Raw genomic sequence first — 19751 nt, 5'->3', positions numbered from 1 at the left:
TACGTGCATGATTATTAGCAATTATAGGAAATATAGGAAATAATAAATGGATAAAAAATCAGTGATAAAAAGACCATAAACCCCTCGCAATCCCAAACGGGATAACACGTAAAAGATTCCATAATCTATAATGATACCCTCCCGTTTTTGCCATACAGTTTTATCCGCTCCATGAACGCAGCAGCTGCCAACTGAAGCTCAGCTCCTCATCCCCTAATTTCCATGGCGAGGACCCTAATTTCCTCTCCTTCCTTCCTGGGGAATGCTTTGCCACCCCTAACCCGCCATCCGCACACCCGACGCATCACTACGAGGGTGAACTTCAGCCTCCATCAGTTCCCGCCGATTCATTCCGTGGATAATTCCATTGATCTCCACGCGATTGTTGCTCGAGCTGAGAGTTTTCTGTACACGATTGCCGATGCTGCGGTTGTCGCAGCAGATGGAGGCACAGGGTTGGATTCTGCTGCCGCAGCTGCTGCTCAGAAAAACGGTGGCTGGTTCGGATTTATTTCAGAGGCCATGGAAGCTGTCTTGAAGGTTATTCTTGATCTTGAAAGTATTTTTTCCTCTCTGTATTGATTTTGAATTTGGTTGAGAAGTTTTTATGTATGGTATGGGTTATTTATTGCGTATGGTAGAGAATTGTTGTATATGGAACTTACTTTCCTCGTACTTATTTTAATATTAATACCTAATTTGAATTAATGGGTTGTGTTTGAATCACATATTCATTGATTTAAAATATGTAATCATCCCGACGAAATGAATCAATGAAACCAGTTAATAAGTGAGAAGATTTTTTTATAACTGGGGATAATTGCTTGCTAATGGTTCTTACTTTTTCTTTGTAATGTCTTTGTGATGAATGGGTTATCAGAGACCAGTTTTGTCATGTCTCGTAAACTTCAATTGGTGATCATTTTTGAAGAAGATTAATTGGTCTGTGGAGGTTCCATGACTGGCAACTAAATTCTGTGTCGAAATTATAATAACATTGAGCAAGTTTCTTTTGCTTATTGCTGCATTGTAATTTTTATGTAAATGAATTCATTGCATCAGTAGATTTGAAACCTGCTTTACTTTTATCAGGTGCTTAAGGATGGTCTTACTGCTGTTCATGTGCCATATTCTTATGGATTTGCCATAATATTGCTAACAGTAATTGTTAAAGTTGCCACGTTGCCTTTGACTAAGAAACAGGTGAACTTTTACTTCTGGTATTATTAACATATGCGGCAATCTGTTATTTCCACTTTTGATGTATATCAATTTCTATTTGGGAACTTTCAGTTATGAGGTTTTCTTTTGGTGTATATCAATTGCAATCTGGAAATTTTCTGTATAACAATTGTGCTGTTTTCTCTATAAGGTTGAATCAACACTGGCAATGCAGAATCTTCAGCCGAAAATTAAAGCGATCCAACAAAGATATGCAGGAAATCAAGTAAGTGCCTTCCCTGGTGTTGTGACATAGTTGAGTTTTTCTGTTAAAGCATGAATATTGATCCACGACTATCTTGAAACTGAAACAACTTAATTAAATATGAGTGATGCATTTGAGATTTTTGGTAGTAATTGAGCATGAGGAAGAAATGAAAGCAAAATAGCAGTATGTTAATGTGTTTTGAAACTATGGCGATCATTCTGTTGTGGATGAAGCATGTTCTTGGAACTTTTCAGAAGTCTGTCTACGTATCAGGTTTATGTATTAAAAGTGAATGTTTCCATTCAAAACTTGCTTGTTGCAAGACGCAATGGCATTGTTGAATTAAGTCAAGTGTTCTTCATAATGTGTAACACTATAAAGTTCTTACATTCAGTTTTTTTTAGTTCAAACTACTATACAATGTGCAATAGCTCCATTAGCCCTTATCATGTCTTGTCAGATAAATATTAAGCATAAACCCCGACTGTTAGCCCAGAGATTATTGATCTTATAAACTCTCCTTCCATCTAAACTTTGAATGGACAGTGATCAATCTCAAGGCTGAGGAATGCATTAATGAATTTTTTTCTTCTTTCTATAAATGTTGAGCATCAACTGTGTCAAATAGTGTTGTGTTTCTTCGAGGTCGCATTAATTTTGGTTAGTTAACATAATTATTTATATAAAAAGGACTACTTTGGCCGCTTTCGAGCAGAGACACTGGTAAAACCCATGAAATATATAATGTACTGGTACATGATGTTTATTCTCTCTCCAATTGTGAGGGAAAGTTTTCATGACCTTTATGGGTAGAATTGAGGTGCGATGGGGTAAGAGCATACAGGGATTGCAACTGGTCTTGCTTTGAATTCGGTTGTCCACATCTGAGGCAGTGTCTGAGCCAAAAAAACTTAGTCTCTATATCAATTTGCTATTACTATGTTGTCTGTGGGAGTTGATCCTGTATGCCACTCTTTCAGGAAAGAATACAGCTTGAAACCTCCCGTTTATACAAACAGGCAGGAGTCAATCCTCTGGCAGGTACTGTTTGGACTTCCAATTTGCATTTCCTTGACTTCAGTTAGCTGTATAGTGTAGTGTCTTTTTTAATCCCTCAACATTGGAAGGGGAAAAAAGAAAGGGCAACTATGTATTTCATAAGAAATAAAATTCATATTTTTGCCTTGATTTAGAAGTTTACGACAAAAGAGATGGCAAATGATGGCATGATCACCAAAATTCTGTTTTGCATATTCACGTTTCAACCTCGAGAATGTAGCTTGCACATTAACTAATCGCTTCTCCATATATTATCAATAGAGGATGAATTTTGAGGCCGCAAAATCGATGTTACAACGATCGTCATATTTTGACCTAGAGCATTTCAGAATAATTTACAAGCTGGTAATTTCAATATTTATACCTTTTTGAGCGTGAGAAGGCCACATAAATTAGCAGATAACCGGTATGACATCAGGCTAGTCATGATAAGAAATCAGCATCAACAAGTAACAGGATACAACTAAGAACTTAGTGACATTTATGCATTAGCATTTGGCCGACAAGATACACTGTATTTCTCCTGAACATTAATGAATTTGATCTGAAAAACTCGCTCCTTCCTGTAGTACATTCATGTATTTCATTGTGGAAGAACCCAAACGCAATGAACGTAACTTGCGTATTCTTAAACTCTTGCATTGAATAACAGGATGTTTACCAACCTTGGCTACAATTCCGGTCTGGATAGGCTTATATCAAGCTCTTTCAAATGTAGCAAATGAGGTACGTGACAAGATAGTTGAGTCTATTTGTATACCAACAGTTTCCTGATTGTTATAATTTTATTATGAGAACATTTTGGTTTTGAAATCTTAAATAGGGACTGCTGACTGAAGGATTCTTTTGGATTCCTTCTTTGGGAGGCCCAACAACAATTGCTGCTCGGCAAAGTGGATCAGGAATTTCCTGGCTATTGCCATTTGTGGTAATGGAAAATGACTCGTCTCCATTCCATTAGATAACTTAGGGCTTTCTGGATTCTTTGATCTGTAATTTATCTCTCACAGAGCCTTTCATCCTGGATTCATGTTTATTTCTTTTTAGCTGGAATGAGTTATTTGCCTTGTTGATTCTTGTCGTGTAATAAAATGCCATCTCACATTGTTTATCTTTCAGGACGGACAACCACCCCTTGGTTGGTATGACACTGCTGCATATCTTGTTTTACCCGTTCTTCTCGTTTTATCGCAGTATGTTTCAATGGAAATAATGAAGCCTCCCCAAGTAAGTTGTAATTTTGTTTGATTCTTCACTTTTTTGCAATGTTTTATTATGCCATGTTTCCTTGATAGCTTAGTTCTAATTTTGTAGACAGATGATCCATCGCAGAAGAACACGCTTCTTGTATTGAAGTTTCTCCCGCTCATGATTGGCTACTTTTCATTGTCTGTGCCATCCGGGTTATCAATATACTGGTAATTTATTCCTTATTTCTGTGCTGCTGTTTCCTTAAGAAGTTTGTCTGGCGTGATTTTATTTGAGTGTGTGTGCATTTGATGTGCCTAACTTTGATGCTATGATACATGTAAGAATTTATATATATATATGGGTTAATGGTAATGGGTCGCCCATGAGGGCTGACCCGACCCGAACCGAACCAAATAGAATTCAAATGTTAAATTTGAAATTTAGATGGAGTAGTTTTCTAACTACCATCTTCCACTACTATTAACTTTGGATAAAGATGAGGGATTAATTAACATAATCATAATTATCAACAAAAACAAGCAAGAAAGAGCCGAGACTTGTTCTTTCAACATTGCAACAAATATATCACTATTATTTGAGCATTTGGGTTGTGAAAACTTGATTCATTTCCATTCGTGATCGGTATCGGATCATCGAAGAACATTGTTATCTCCGGAACAAAGGTTAGTAAATCAACTAAAAGATCCTACATCAAAGTATGAATTATACGATATTCGAGTTAGATTTTCCGTCGTTGGTATCAGAGCAATAGTTAGTTGATATTCTAACTTGTGTTTAATATTTTTTCGGTGAACTCATTTGATCCGAAAGTTGTTTTTTTTTGTTTATGTTCATTAAATGTGAAAACTGTATATGAAAATATATTTTATTCTTTTCTTTCGGAATAAAATATGCAGTAAGGGTGAACATACATGAAGAAAACAAAATTGATATTCATGACTCTTGCACATGTGTCGAAAGACTAGAGAAAAGCAAAATATTCAAACATGAATGAATATACAATATGGAAGTCGTGTGATAATTCATGTAAGGATATATAAAATCAAATTATGAATGTGATAATTCATGTAAGGACTTATGAAATCAAATTATGAATGGGCCACATGTCTAGAGTAGAGCATTTGATACAAAACCGAAGTACACTTGAATGCCTAAAAAAAATTTTTTACGAAAAAAAATGCATAATTGGCTAAAGATAAGAAATAAATTCCATTTATAATGAATGAATGGTCTGTACAGTCCTTGAACAACTTTTTTTTCTAATGATATATCATATAATTATGAGTATCATTCCTTTTGGTGTTATGACTAATGTGATCCATAACAAGAGTTTTCATGTGTTTAATATCAAAAGAAATTTATAAATAAGATTGAGAAAGAGAGATTGTTATAATACAATAAAACTTCCATAGCGAATCTTAAATATTGAGGTTGGCTTTGTGTCCAATTTAATATTTGCTCTCATCTTATAGATATGGCAAGAATTAAACACACTCTTAGTATCTTTCGGGAAGCAGCTAAAATTCAAAGAGCCCCGGAACGAATAGCAAAGTTGCACATGTTTAAACATTACAAAATGGATCTCACACTTACCCTTCCTCAACATATTAAAGTTTGGGATAACAAACGTTTATATTTTATGCATTTGGGTCATCACTTTGAACATGATATAATAGTTGGACTATTAAGAGATTCTCTAACGGGATGTTGGAAGAGCATAATCGATGGTATACTTAACCAAAGGGGAACAATGATCTACCTTGAAGAGTTGAAGTCATCATTGATTAAGAGATGAGAGAAAGAGGTTGAACTTGAGATGAAGAAGACATTATCTTTATAGATAAATTCTAGAGTTCGTCTTTTGAAGTTTGCTCCATCAGACAGGCTCTCGAAGGAAATGACCAAAATGATATCCTGCATGTGTAAAAATAAAAAGAAATTAGACTTTCTTTAGGAAGATAACTTGTTATTATGTATGTTTATTTCCATATTTTTTTATATGAGCATGTTATGTGACATATGTAATGTAGTATGTGTTTTATCTATGTTTAAATAGAAACATGTATTGTAAACTTTGATGTTGGTTTATTTTAATACATGTTTATCTACATATGTTTATTTGGAATTTATTGAGATATTCCAAATTAAGTGGGAGATTTTGGGTTGGAAGATTTTGAGTTATTCTCACGTAAAATCAATTGATATTTTTTTTGTTAATTAGAAATTAAATTTATAATGATGCAACATTAGGATTGTAGATGATGATTGAGAATTTATTGAAATTTCGAGTCTATGCCTTATGTTAAATCATTATAGATGCTAATTTTAAGTACAAAACTAAAGTGTACATTTAATGAGCATTAACATGTGTTAGCATCTCTAAAATAAACAGACCATGTCATCAAAATCTATCATAGCTGATCTCAACACGGGTGACAAACTGAATGGTGACAACTATGATACTTGGCGCCATAAGATTGGGTATGTGCTTGATGAGCAAGATGCATTGGTATCAACCAAATCATGCAGGATCCCGGTGTGGGTAACACAGCTCAGCAGATGAGAGATCAAGAAGCTTACCAGGCATGGAAAAAGAAAGATTCTACTGCTCGTGCCATACTGGTTAGCTCTGTGATTGATAATCTCATCCATGAATGTAAGCAACATCCTAATGCTCATGACATTTGGTTGTACCTGAGGGAGAAATATGGAGGTACTACTGTCACCCGTCTGAGGCAATTGACTATCAAGTTTGACACTTACAAGAAACAGGCTGATCACAACATCAAACAACATTTGAGAACTATGTCAAACATGATACGTGAATTGACTTCAGCTTGTCATATCCTCTCTGATGAGCAACAGGTTCAAGCTTTGATCCGATCTCTTCTTGAAAAGTGGGAGCATCTGAAAGTCAATTTGACTCACAATGATAGCATTAAGACTTTCTCTGATGCTGCTCGCCATGTTGAACTTGAGGATGAGCGGCTTGGTGCTGCTAAGTCCATAGCAAGTACTTTTGTGGCTGAATCTAGTTCCAAGAAAGCTTCGGGCTTTAAACGCTTTAAGAACTGGAAGAAAAAAAGGAAAGGGAAGAATGTTATGGAAGGGTTCAAGAAGAACAACTTCAAGCCAAACCAAAAGAATAAGCGTAACAGGTTTGGGAAAAAGAAAGATAAAAGCAAAATGAAGTGCTACAATTGCCAAGCATTTGGTCATTTCGCTCGTGAGTGCCCTGAGCCTAAAAAAGTAGCACTTACTAACGCATTTGTGAGTACTATATGTGTCTCTAGTAATGTTTTATTAACTGAATCTTATCATGTGTGGATTGTAGACTCAGGAGCAACAGACCATGAAGCGTTTGTGGATTTTCGTCGCGTTCTTTGCGGCACGAGATGGATATATGTAGGAAATAATGTGAAAGTTGAAGTCAAAGATATCGGTCTAGAGTTGCATGGTGGTCGGACTCTTATCTTACATGATGTCCTCTATGCACCAGAGATTCGACGAAATCTAATATCTGTTGTTGTTCTTCTAGGACTGGGATTCAGTTTGAACTTTAGTAGTAATCTTGTCCGTATCTACTATGGCAATATGTATTATGGTTGTGGACATCTTAGGAATGGTTTTATTGTGTTGGATTGTGATAGACAAATGTTTAACTGTTATGTAGATCGTTGTGTTTCGTTAAATATTTGTTCATCTAGTAATGCAAATGTGGATGCTTACACTTGGCATGCTAGATTAGGTCACATTGAAAAAGACAGGATGAATTGACTAATCAAAGTAGAACTGTTAGGTTCTCTGTCTAAACTTGATTTGTTGGATTGTGAGCACTGTCTTGCTGGTAAAATGATACGAAAACCATTTGGAAAAGCAATTAGGGCAGAATTTCCATTGCAATTGATTCATTCAGACATATGTGGTCCAATGAATGTGAAGGCTAGACATGGAGCTTCTTATTTCATTACATTTATAGATGATTTCACTCGTTATGGTCATGTCTATTTGATTTCACATAAATCTGAAGCATTGGAATGTTTTTGACGTTATGCAAATTAAATAGAAAATCAAATGGATAAGACAATAAAGGCCTTGAAAACTGACAGAGGCTGTGAATATCTGTCTGATCAATTCAAGGATCTATGTAATGAAAAAAAAATAATTAGACAATTGACCATTCCTTACACACCTCAGCAAAATGGTGTTGTTGAAAGGAGGTATAGAACATTGTTAGACATGACAAGGTCCATGATGGCGCAAGCTAATTTGCTTATTTCCTTTTGGGGAGATGCTTTATTAACTGCGGCCTATATACTAAACAAGGTGTCTTCAAAGTCAGTTCCTTCCACGCCATATGAACTATGGACTGGTAGAAAACCAGACCTAAGTAACCTTAGACCTTGGGTATCAGCTGCATATATTTATGACTCAACAAGTAAATATGGAAAGTTGGGTCCTCGAGGAAAGAAATGTATTTTTGTCAGATACTATGAGGATTCTAAGGGTTACGTGTTCATTGGTGAACAAGAAGATGGAAGCATTACTGAGATTGAATCACGAATTGTAAAATTTCTGGAGAATGACATTCCTAAGAAAGGTGAAATAAAGGAGAATGAACCTTTATTTGAGTTATCTAATTCAGATAATGAGTTGTTGCCAAATGAATCATCAAAAGCTCAAGTAGATGAGTTATTGTTTGATTCCAACAGGAGAAATCCTGATAACAATGATTCATTTGATCCGAGTGGGATTAATTCCAATGGGAACAATCATGATCACAATGGTTCATATGATCATAGTGGGAGCAATCCTGATCATTTTNCGGGAACAAATGGGTTCTCAAAATTAAACAAAAGTCTGATGGAACTATAGAAAGGTATAAGGCTCGACTAGTGGCAAAAAGTTACACTCAGCAAGAGGGTATTGATTACGAAGAAACCTTTTCACCAGTAGTAAGATTTACTTCTATTCGTTTATTATTGGCCATAGTTGCTAATTTGGATTTAGAATTATATCAAATGGATGTTAAGACTGCTTTTCTCAAGTTTTGTTTTCCTCAATGGAGAACTTCAGGATGAAATCAACATGGAACAACCAGTAGGTTTCGTTGTTAAAGGTCAAGAAAATAAAGTTTGTAAATTGAATAGATCAATTTATGGCCTTAAGCAGTCTTCTAGACAATGGTATTTGAGATTTCACGAAGCAGTAATCTCATATGACTTCATTATGATAGATGAAAACAATTGTGTTTATGTAAAAGATCCAATAAAAAGTTTGTAATTCTATCTCTTTATGTCGATGACATATTGTTAGCTGGAAATGACAAGGAGTATATAGAAATCATTAAGAAATGGTTGTCCTCAAATTTTGAAATGAAAGATATAGGTGAGGCAGATTACATTCTAGGTGTTAAAATTCACAGAGATCATTCTAAAAGATTTTTTGCATTGTCTCGAGAATCATACATTAAAAAGAATCTAGAACGATTTAGAATGTCAAATTGCAAATCCATTGATAAAAACCATGTGGCCAAAGGTGAAAGCTTAGGTCGTGAAATGTGCCCAAACACTTCTGAAGAAATCCATGAGATGTCTAAAGTGTCATATTCTAGTGCAGTTGGGAGTTTAATGTATGCAATGATGTGTACACGTCCCGATATTTGTTATGCCGTGGGTCTAGTCAGCAGGTACCAATCTAATCCAGGAAGAAGACACTGGAGTGCAGTTAAAAAGATTATAAGATACCTAAAAGGCACTACAGATTAGTTCCTTTGTTATCAAGGAAAAGATTTAAAATTAAAAAGATACACAGATGCTGATTGGGGTGGTGATTTAGACGAGCGTAAATCAATTTCTGGTTATGCTTTCTTGCTAAATAATGGATGCATCTCTTGGAGAAGCAAAAAACAAACTTGTGTATCACTATCCACGATGGAAGCAGAATTTGTGGCATGCACTTCTGCAGTGCAAGAAAGTATTTGGTTGAAGAGATTTCTATGTCATTTGGGTATCGTAAGCAGTCCAATGGGAGCTTTAACGATTTATTGTGATAGTCAATCAGCAATTTCTTACACAAAAGACCCCAAATACCATGAAAAAACCAAACATATTGACACGAAGTACAACTTTATCAGAGATATAATTGAAAAGAAAGAAGTGATTTTGAAATACATTCCTACACGCATGATGGTGGCTGATCCGTTTACTAAGCCAATACCAAGAGACATATTTATAGATCATATTAGATCTCTTGGACTACGTAGGATATGATTGTAACTAAACACATGTATTTAAGACATTGTACTCATTATTATATTGATGTTTTCATTATGTGTAATGTGTTCACTTTATGAATTACTAATCTGAAAATTGAACGTATGTCTGACAAGTTGAGATTGGCTCTCTCACACGAGCAATCACCTCTTGTGCTGAGAAACATGCAGAGATGAGACGATATTGGTTTTGTTGAGAACAAATCCATACATACGTTGCCTTGGTATATATTACTAAGATGAGATTACTTATTTAGATTTTATTGTAATCGAAATGGATTTTCCCACAATCCATTTAACTTGTCTAATAGCCAGATTAGAGTTTTCTTTATATTGATACATGTTGGAAGATGATTTTCCCACAATCCATTCAACTTGTCTAATAGCCAGATTAGAGTTTTCTTTATATTGATACATGTTGGAAGATAAGTAAAAAAGAAAACTCAAGTTAAGTGTTGAGATGCACTTGAACTAAGATCTATACGATGTGAATATTTTTTTTTGTGGCATACATTTTAAAAAGGAAGAAACACATCGTAGCACGTGTTTCATACCGCGTGTGCTGGAGTGACCATTTGGATAATGATTATTCGAGTCCCAGATCATTGTGTGAGATCCATAGGTTTATATATATAAACTTAATAGTATACCCTTAAGACTCTCAATAGTCTCTTTAATTTTATTTTAGTGATGCACTGATGTTACTTTAGCATGATACCAATAGCTATGGACGATTCGGTGATGAAGTACATGTCTAAGAAAGCAGCTAAAATAAAGATTGAAAGATTCTAGAGGGAAAAGAAGATTTATTTTGACACTTATTTTGTATTCACAAGCCGGCTAATTTTGTTTAACTTAGTTGTTAGAACATAATTGTGAATACATACAGATATGAATAATTTTGAATCAAGTATGCTCTTTTATTTTATTTGGGACAAGAGATACGTTGATTAGTGTAATAAAATAAATCTGAGGTATAACGAGTAAAATGTCCTTGTAAATATGTTTTGAATTGAGCTGCTATATATCCTTAATCGGTGTATAGCTCTGAGCTCTTATTTAATATGCTCATTGGTCACACGATCCATTTGCTTGTATGAAATTGGTGATATATTATTGTGATAAATCTAGGCAAGATGTCTAAACCTCATGTGCGAGTGGGAGATGTAAGAATTTTTATATATATGGGTTAATGGTAATGGGTCGCCGACCCGAACCAAATAGAATTCAAATGTTAAATTTGAATTTTAGATGGAGTAGTTTTCTAATTACCATCTTACACTACTATTAACTTTGGATAAAGATGAGATATTAATTAACATAATCATAATTATCAACAAAAACAAGCAAGAAAGAGCCGAGACTTGTTCTTTCAACATTGCAACAAATATATCACTATTATTTGAGCATTTGGGTTGTGAAAACTTGATTCCTTTCCATTCGTGATCGGTATCGGATCATCGAAGAACATTGTTATCTCTGGAGCAAATGTTAGTAAATCAACTAAAAGATCCTACATCAAAGTATGAATTATACGATATTCGAGTCAGACTTTCCGTCAATACACGATTTCTAGATTTGTCCTTGAATTTTAAATGTACACCTGTTGTTGATAGGCGCGGTTATTTTTGTTAGAAAATTAATAACTGCATAAAGACTTAGAGTAATGAATTTGTAGTACTCTTAACTTTATTAATCTTGAGCTCTTACAAGTTCTCCTAATTATTTGATCCACTAAAGTGAAGTATCACTGACTAGCACCTATTTTCACTCTTGTATTCGGTGATACAAATTTTGTTTGGTAAAATCTTACAATGTATTGCTTTGAGAAATGGACACGAGAATCCATGTCATTGAAAGAATCAAAGCAAAAAACTGGATTTATTGTGTTTTGATCCTTTTTAACCAATAACCTTAATGTTCTTACTTGCATGAGAAATAATAAATTCAAGCTACTTGTCGGAACTTATACATGAAATAAGTACATATCAATGTTTTTAACTGGTGTTTGCACGAGCCTTTTCATTTAAAACATTGACATATGCTTGATGCTTGTATTAATTAGAATCCATCACCATTGTTTTTAGGTTCACAAATAACGTGCTTAGCACTGCACAGCAAGTATGGTTGCGCAAAATGGGTGGCGCAAAGCCTCTTGTAAATGAGAATGCTGGTGGGATAATTAGTGCTGGACGTGCAAAACGATCGGGTTCTCAGCCAGAACAGGCTGGTGAAAGGTTGATTCAACGTGCAAAGTCTTTTTTGTTATTTTTGCTTTTTCTGGATTCTCTCACCGACTAAAACTATTTCTGAAACAGATTCAAACAGTTAAAAGATGAAGAGAAGAATAAAAAGATCAGCGCACTGCCTGCAGATAATACTCAGACTTCAGATACAATTGATCCTGAGTCTAGAGACAGCTTAGATAGTGATGCTGAACCCAAGGTGAAGTTCACCTCACTGTTTCACGCAAAAAGAGCACCTTAATTTCTTCTTAATAAAAATAAAATCGGCACACCAGTTTATTGTTGCCTTATATTTGATGGAAAATTGGTTGATAGGAGGACCCATCTACCTTCGATGAGAGTTTTCTATTCCTTTAGCTATGAATTCGTTTTGAGCTCACAGTGGATTGTGACTCATTGTTTCCAGCAGGATAAGGAACTTTTTGAAGAGGCGTATGCATCTACCGGCAGCAAACAAGTTCCTACTTATTCCGGTCCTAAGAAAAGTAAAAGATCAAAGCGGAAGCGTGCTGTATGACATTTAAGAAGTAAATTTTTGTAGACAGTGAAGTTGTATATTTGTAAGATTGCAGTTGCATACAGTGGCCATTTTCATACCGGTCATTAGACTAAGTTATAGTTTTATTATCATGAAGACCAATATTTGTTAGGTTGTCTATACTTGGTCCTTGTCTCCTTGAACTGGTAGTTCATACCCATCAGTATAAATCAAAGTTACTCAGCTTTTAAATCGATCACGGAATGAACTGTTGCCTGAGTTGCTTTTTTTCTCCCTGCATTGCTTGTGTGATATCTTCGAGTTACTGTTATGAGCACGGGTAAAGGATCGGGTTATGGGTCGGTGAAGAGGTTGATCGTTTAACTCTGAGATTTCTTTGTGGCTTTTTCTTCATTGTCTACCTATTTTTTGGATGTTCGAGGCTCGTTTGAGAGAACCTCGCGATCTCAATATTAACTATATTTTTTGAGAAAAACTGAGTGCTTTATTTCTTTCATCAGCAACCCTTTAAATACAAGATAAGCATTAAATTAGCATCCAAGAAATATGCCCTTTATTCCTCTATCTAAGCTCGAGATTCTAGCACTTATTAAAGGAAAGTAAATAAAAATGCAATCAATCTCATTCCTTATTTTCTAAACTTTCCATGCGTAAACCTTTGATATAGCACATCCTTTAATTTTTGCTGCTCGATTCTTGTTTGCGTTGGGCTGGCCCCCATGGATTGAGTCCCTAACATTTGCTCCCCCTTGGAAATCGTGGTTGTCCTCAAACACGAAAGAGGGAAAGCGAGCTGTGAGCATGGCAGCGTCTTCCCAAGAAGCTTCTACAGGTGACAGGCCCTCCCAATGCACTAAGACTTCAGGTTTGCCTTGGTTCGTGCGTTTGTCCAGTACTGCCATTGGTGAAGGATGAAATGCTTCCAAGGGAGGGGGATGAAGTACTGGGTTGGAGAAGGAACCTCCCTTAAACATCTTTAAGGATGAGACATGAAAAATTGGGTGGGTCCTCGAGTTCTCTGGGAGGTGTAGCTTGTAAGCCACTTGCCGTACTTTGGCTAACACCTTAAATGGACCGTAGTAACGAAGGGAAAGCTTTGCATTGCCTCTGGATGCTAAGCTTTGCTGTCGATAGGTTGGAAGCTTGAGAAGTACCAAATCCCCTTCTTTGAACTCCACTTCCTTGTGTTTCTTGTCCTAATGCAGCTTCATAACATTCTGAGCTTGTAACAAGCGATCACGAGCTTGGCGTAACAGTTGTTCACGCTGTTGCAGTGCGTGATCCACGGCCTCCAGACGTGCCTGGCTGGGGAGATAAGACAGAAGGCTTGGTGGTTGGCGACCATAAACGATCTCAAAAGGGGTGGCCTTAAGAGTTGTGTGAAAGCTTGTGTTATAGCAAAATTCTGCCCAAGCTATCCATTCAAACCATTTCTTCGGTTGATCACTTGTAAAACACCTCAGATACATTTCTAGGATGAGATTTATCGCCTCGGTTTGTCCGTCGGATTGGGGATGATAAGCTGAGCTGAAACACAATTTCGTGCCACTCAGATGAAAGAGTTCCTGCCAAAAAGAGCTTGTGAAAGTTACGTCTCGATCGCTTACTATTGTTTCGGGTAGCCCATGTAACTTGAAGATGTTGTCGAAAAAGATTTTGGCGACGAAAACTGCGGTGTATGGATGGGCTAAGCCAATGAAGTGAGCATATTTAGAAAAGCGATCGACAACCACGAAAATTACAGTCTTCCCTTGTGAGGTAGGCAACACTTCGATGAAATCCATTGAAATGTCGGCCCAAATGTGGTAAGGGATGGGCAGAGGTTGTAGGAGTCCATCTGGCTTCATTGCTTCCGTTTTGTTGTGTTGGCATGTGGAACAATTGGACACTACTGCTTGGACTTGACGTTTCATCCCTGGCCAATAAAAATCTCGTCCTATGCGGTGGAGAGTGCGCTGGTAGCCTTCATGGCAGCCTTCATGTACCATTGCAATAATAGAAGCAGTTAGTGGTGATTGTGGAGGAAGGTAGATTTTGGATTTAAACCACAGAATGTCGTTTTTAACTTCCCATGGTCCGAAAGCCTCTCCATCGTAAACCTCTCGAATTAGGCGTTGTACTTCTGGTGTATTAGAGTGTTCTTCTCTGATGGCTTCCAGAAAATCCCATTGTGGTTTCGAAATGGCCATCAAACAGCCCTCCTCCTCTCCTAGTCGTGAAAGTGCGTCCGCCACGACATTTGATTTTCTTGCCCGATATTCTACCTTAAAGTCATACCCCATTAGTTTGCTTATCCCTTGTTGTTGTGGAGAGGTTGAAATACGTCGTTCGAGCAGAAATTTGAGACTATAATGATCCGTACGAACGATGAAAGAGTTTCCCCAAAAGTAAGAGTGCCAATGACGCACGGCTTTGATGAGTCCAAGGAGTTCCTTTTCATATGCAGGTAGTTTCCTATGACGGAGGGCGAGTGCGCTGCTGAAGAATGCAATGGGGCGCTCTTGCTATTGAAGTACAGCACCTATTCATGTTTCTGATGCATCACACTCCACGATGAAAGGTATGGAAAAATCGGGAAGAGCAAGGACGAGTGTAGACGTGAGCACTTTCTTCAATGTTTCAAAGGCATGCAGGCTATCAGCTGTCCATGAAAAACCTTGCTTGCGCAGCATATTGGTTAATGGGGCAGCAATAACTTCATAGTTTTGCACAAATTTGCGGTAGTACCCTGTTAGTCCGAGGAAGCCCCGGAGTGCCTTTAGAGTCATGGGTTGTGGCCAGTGTTGAATGGCTGCTATTTTATTTTCATCCACACTCACCCCTTTCCGGGAAACCACATGTCCTAAGTAAGCAACATGTCTTTGAGCAAAGTAACATTTGGATTTCTTAAGGAATAAGTGCTGTTGTTGCAGGATTGTGAAAACCGTACGAAGATGGCAAATGTGATCTTCCCAGCTTGCGCTGTAAACGAGGATGTCATCAAAGAAAACCAAAACAAATTTCCGTAAAATGCCGCCGAAAATCGAATTCATTAAAGCTTGAAAAGTAGAAGGCACATTAGTGAGGCCAAAAGGCATCACCATAAATTCAAAGTGGTCGTGGTGGGTGCGAAAAACCGTCATGTGGATGCTACTGGGGTCCATCAAAATTTGATGGTAGCCGGATCGCAAGTCTAATTTCGAAAAATATTCAGCGCCATGTAATTCCTCCAATAATTCGTCGATCACCGGAATGGGGAACTTGTCCTTTACTGTTTTTGCATTCAAGGCACGATAGTCGATACAAAAGCGCCAAGTGTCATCTGCTTTTTTGACTAACAATACGGGTGAGGAGAAAGGGGATGAGCTGGGTCTAATAATCCCCCTTTGTAGCATCTCATCACATTGTTTCTCAATTTCATCTTTCTGCATATGAGGATATCGATAAGGTCTAACAACAATGGGGTTGGTACCTTGTTCCAGTAGGATTTTATGGCTGAATCCTCTTGAAGGTGGGAGTCCTTGAGGTTCCTCGAACAGGCTGTTGTAGGTTTCCAGAAGGTGTTGTAGCGGTGTAAGGGGTGCCTCCTCTAGTATAGTTGTCGAGAGGTTTCGGTGTGACGGAATGTAGGATGAGTCTCCGTGCCATGTAACTAGCGTGCCCTCTCTTACAAACTACATCTGCATTTTTTCAAAATCCCACGTGATACTTCCTAAAGAGCGGAGCCAATTTACTCCCATGACAGCGTCAAATTCTCCTAGTGTGAGGATGTAAAAATCAACATAGAATATATGTTTTTCCAGTTGGATCTGAACAGGCGAACACATCCCTGAACATGGTAGATTCTTCCCATTTGCGACCTTCACATATATGTCTCCTCGTTGCGATATTTCAAGGTTCAACTGTGAGACCAACTTGGAGTCTAAGAAACAGTGCGTACTGCCGGAATGAATAAGGACACGAAGAGGTAGCGAATGGATGTATCCTATTATTTGCATAGTTTGGGCGTTACTGATTCCCGTAATGGCGTGAAGAGAGATGTCTGGATTACTCTTGTCAACTTCATCTTCTGGGTCGCTGTTCTCGATCACTTCTAGACGAAACAATCGTTTGCAACGATGTCCTGGAACGAACAGTTCATCACAGTTAAAGCACAAACCTCTTGAGCGTCGTTCCTCCATCTCTGACCTGCTCAATTGCCTCGTGATCGATGGTCGTGTGTTTGTTGGGATGGTACGTCTTTTTGGATAATCGGGTTCTTGTCGTAGACTTCCTGTGCGTCTTTCGTACAAACGGGCCAGGCCCATAGCAGTTGTTAAATCTTTTGGGTGGTGAATGTCTACCTCAATCGCGATGTGTTCTTGTAGACCGCTAATGAAAATTTCCACTTCTTGCTCGCTTGTGAGGGAGGAAGCTCGTGCAGAAAGTTGCTCAAATTGACGTTGGTATTCTCCCACCGTGCCTATTTGTCGCAATTTCGATAGTTCTCCCAGTTTGTTGGTGCGAATCGGTGGCCCGAACCTCACGTGGCAGTACTGTGCGAAAAATTCCCATGTAAGATCGGGTCGATCTCGCTCAAGTTTTAAGAACCATAGTTGAGCGTCTCCTTCTAGATGAAAAGACACGAGCCCCACACGCTGATCTTCGGGCGTGCGTTGATGGCGGAAAAAATGTTCACATCGGCTTATCCAACTAATGGGGTCGGTTGACCCATCATATGTCGGAAAATCCATCCTGGAATATTTGGGAATGAATTGATTCGAGTCCCCCAACTCATTGGTTTTGCGCTGATCTCTTGTCCGTGAATCCGATGCTCCGCTGCTATCCTCACTGTCTTTGCTGGTTTTTGACACTTGAGCAGCCAATTCTTCAACCCTTTTGTGAAGATCTTGTTGGGTGCGTTCTTGTTCATCTTGTCTGCGTGCTTGCTCTTCTCTTTCGGATTTGAACAGGTTGAAGAGGGTTGTAAGTTGATGTTGGATTGCTTGCAAATCGCTCATAACTACTGGCTCTGATACCAACTTGTTATGAGCACGGGTAAAGGATCGGGTTATGGGTCGGTGAAGAGGTTGATCGTTTAACTCTGAGATTTCTTTGTGGCTTTTTCTTCCCTGTCTACCTATTTTTTGGATGTTCGAGGCTCGTTTGAGAGAAACTCGCTATCTCAATATTAGCTATATTTTTTGAGAAAAACTAAGTGCTTTATTTCTTTCATCAGCAACCCTTTAAATACAAGATAAGCATTAAATTGGCATCCAAGAAATATGCCCTTTATTCCCCTATCTAAGCTCGAGATTCTAGCACTTATTAAAGGAAAGTAAATAAAAATGCAATCAATCTCATTCCTTATTTTCTAAACTTTCTATGCGTAAACCTTTGATATAGCACATCCTTGATTTTTGCTGCTCGATTCTTGTTTGTGTTGGGCTGGCCCCATGGATTGAGTCCCTGACAGTTACATTTAGTGCTTGTCTGAGATTAATTTCCAAAGCTGGCTAAGTTAAGAGTAAGACCGACCAATTTTTTCTTTTTCTTATTCTTTTTCTCTGTCGGTTTTTTTTCAAAAAGTTGGCTTCGTTCTTAACAGCTGAAGTGAATCTTCTGAGAATTGGAACCATTCTACACATGCCTTTAAAATAAGATCGACTTAATACAATAAACCTCAACCATGAAGAAATTTTTTGTTTAGAACACCATTGGTTCTGCGTTTCTTTTGGCCCTGGATGGTGGACAATGATTGTGCGACAGGTTTGGTCCAGATGTCATCTCTCTGTCAGAACACCTCTCTGTTTGTGAATATTCAGATTAATTTGATCGGCACTACCAACTTTGTGGTGGAGGCAAAAGGCACCACATGTGCTTACCAAAGTTTTCATACAATTTTCTCCAATAGGTCTTGATCTCAATGCTTCAGGGTTAATCTTGAAGTTACCTGGAACAGAAATACAGAAGGCAACGACTCCTATATCCAAGTTCTTGGAGAGTGTTCGATTTGATCCTTGGTGCTCTAAGCAAAGGGGATAGGTATGGTAAGACACCCACTGCTCTGAGCAAGTCTCTTGCAANTAGTCATTTGTATACAATAGATCAACCCTTGTGAGAACGATAAGAATGAGGTTGGAGGAACGGTCCGTGAGATTTCATGATACCATCATATCCTTAGCTCATCATTGAATTCGTGAAGATCTTGACTAGAATTTTCTGGGGTCATCACTCATCATTATGTCAAGTATAAATGGAACATTTCACATGTTTTCGAAGTGACGTTTACATTAATAATAAATAGTATTTCACTCGTAGGATATATGAGTTGTTACTATATATAATTAGTAATTAAAATTTAATTACTATAAAAATTTGAATAGATTTTTAAAATCCAAATAAACTAAATTGATAACAACTAATATAATTTAAAAAATTAAAAATAATGATATATAAATTTTTAAAAAATTTCTTAAATACAACGTTTGTTGTTGAACCTTTTGTGTTGCTATCATTATCACATATCAAAATTTTTAGACTCTTTGGACTCGTAACTCTATTACGACATACAACTGATTTTGACAAAAAAATGGTTTCTTCAAAATAAGTCATCACGAGATAAAGATTGATCTTGACTTTTGTTTATTGTCATTATGGATGAAACAATCAAAAGAAACTGTCTTTGTTAGAATTTAAAATAGAAATCTTGGATCAAAATGAGTTAATGACATCTTTAGAATAAGCACATTATGACTCGCAATATTTCCAGTAAGAATATTTCCTTCCAAACATATTTTCCGAGTCTCTATATTCCTCAGCAACATATTCGGAATTCTAATTTCCAAATTTAACTTGTGGTACTATACTTCGGAACATTTTATTCCATTTAAAATTTCTGATAGGCACTTCTGTGAGATTTCTAGAATGTCAGGAGCTCGATCTTCAAAACCCCAAGAATAGCAACTCCTCGACCGCCCCAAGACTGTGGACGGTGCTACCAGTTCACCGTATGAGGCTGGACGTGGATGCGGCATATGATGAGAATTCAAACAGCTTTGCCATATGGGGGAT

General features: G+C 37.3%; 1 protein-coding gene across 4 annotated transcripts; it reads left to right on the top strand.

The window, feature by feature from the left end:
- Positions 1-126: 126 nt before the first annotated feature.
- Positions 127-18763, top strand: LOC140956549 (inner membrane protein PPF-1, chloroplastic-like). Of its 4 annotated transcripts, none has more exons than XM_073413330.1 (12): positions 127-540; positions 1093-1203; positions 1373-1447; positions 2410-2470; positions 3141-3214; positions 3312-3416; positions 3608-3715; positions 3803-3906; positions 12062-12211; positions 12293-12419; positions 12627-12747; positions 18613-18763. In XM_073413330.1, exons 1-11 carry the CDS (start codon positions 223-225, stop codon positions 12735-12737), a joined length of 1344 nt encoding a protein of 447 aa, XP_073269431.1. In that variant the 5' UTR covers positions 127-222; the 3' UTR covers positions 12738-12747; positions 18613-18763. The 4 variants fall into 4 exon arrangements, with proteins under 4 accessions (XP_073269431.1, XP_073269430.1, XP_073269433.1 ...); XM_073413332.1 differs by having other exon boundaries at positions 128-540; positions 12630-12747; XM_073413329.1 differs by lacking the exon at positions 18613-18763 and having other exon boundaries at positions 12627-12989.
- The last annotated feature ends 988 nt before the right edge of the window (positions 18764-19751 follow it).

The sequence above is a fragment of the Primulina huaijiensis genome, chromosome 14, assembly GCF_012295235.1.
Source record: "Primulina huaijiensis isolate GDHJ02 chromosome 14, ASM1229523v2, whole genome shotgun sequence".
NCBI classification, from domain to species: domain Eukaryota; kingdom Viridiplantae; phylum Streptophyta; class Magnoliopsida; order Lamiales; family Gesneriaceae; genus Primulina; species Primulina huaijiensis.
Note: the sequence above shows the minus strand (reverse complement) of the source record. Positions and strands in the feature narration are given on the sequence as shown.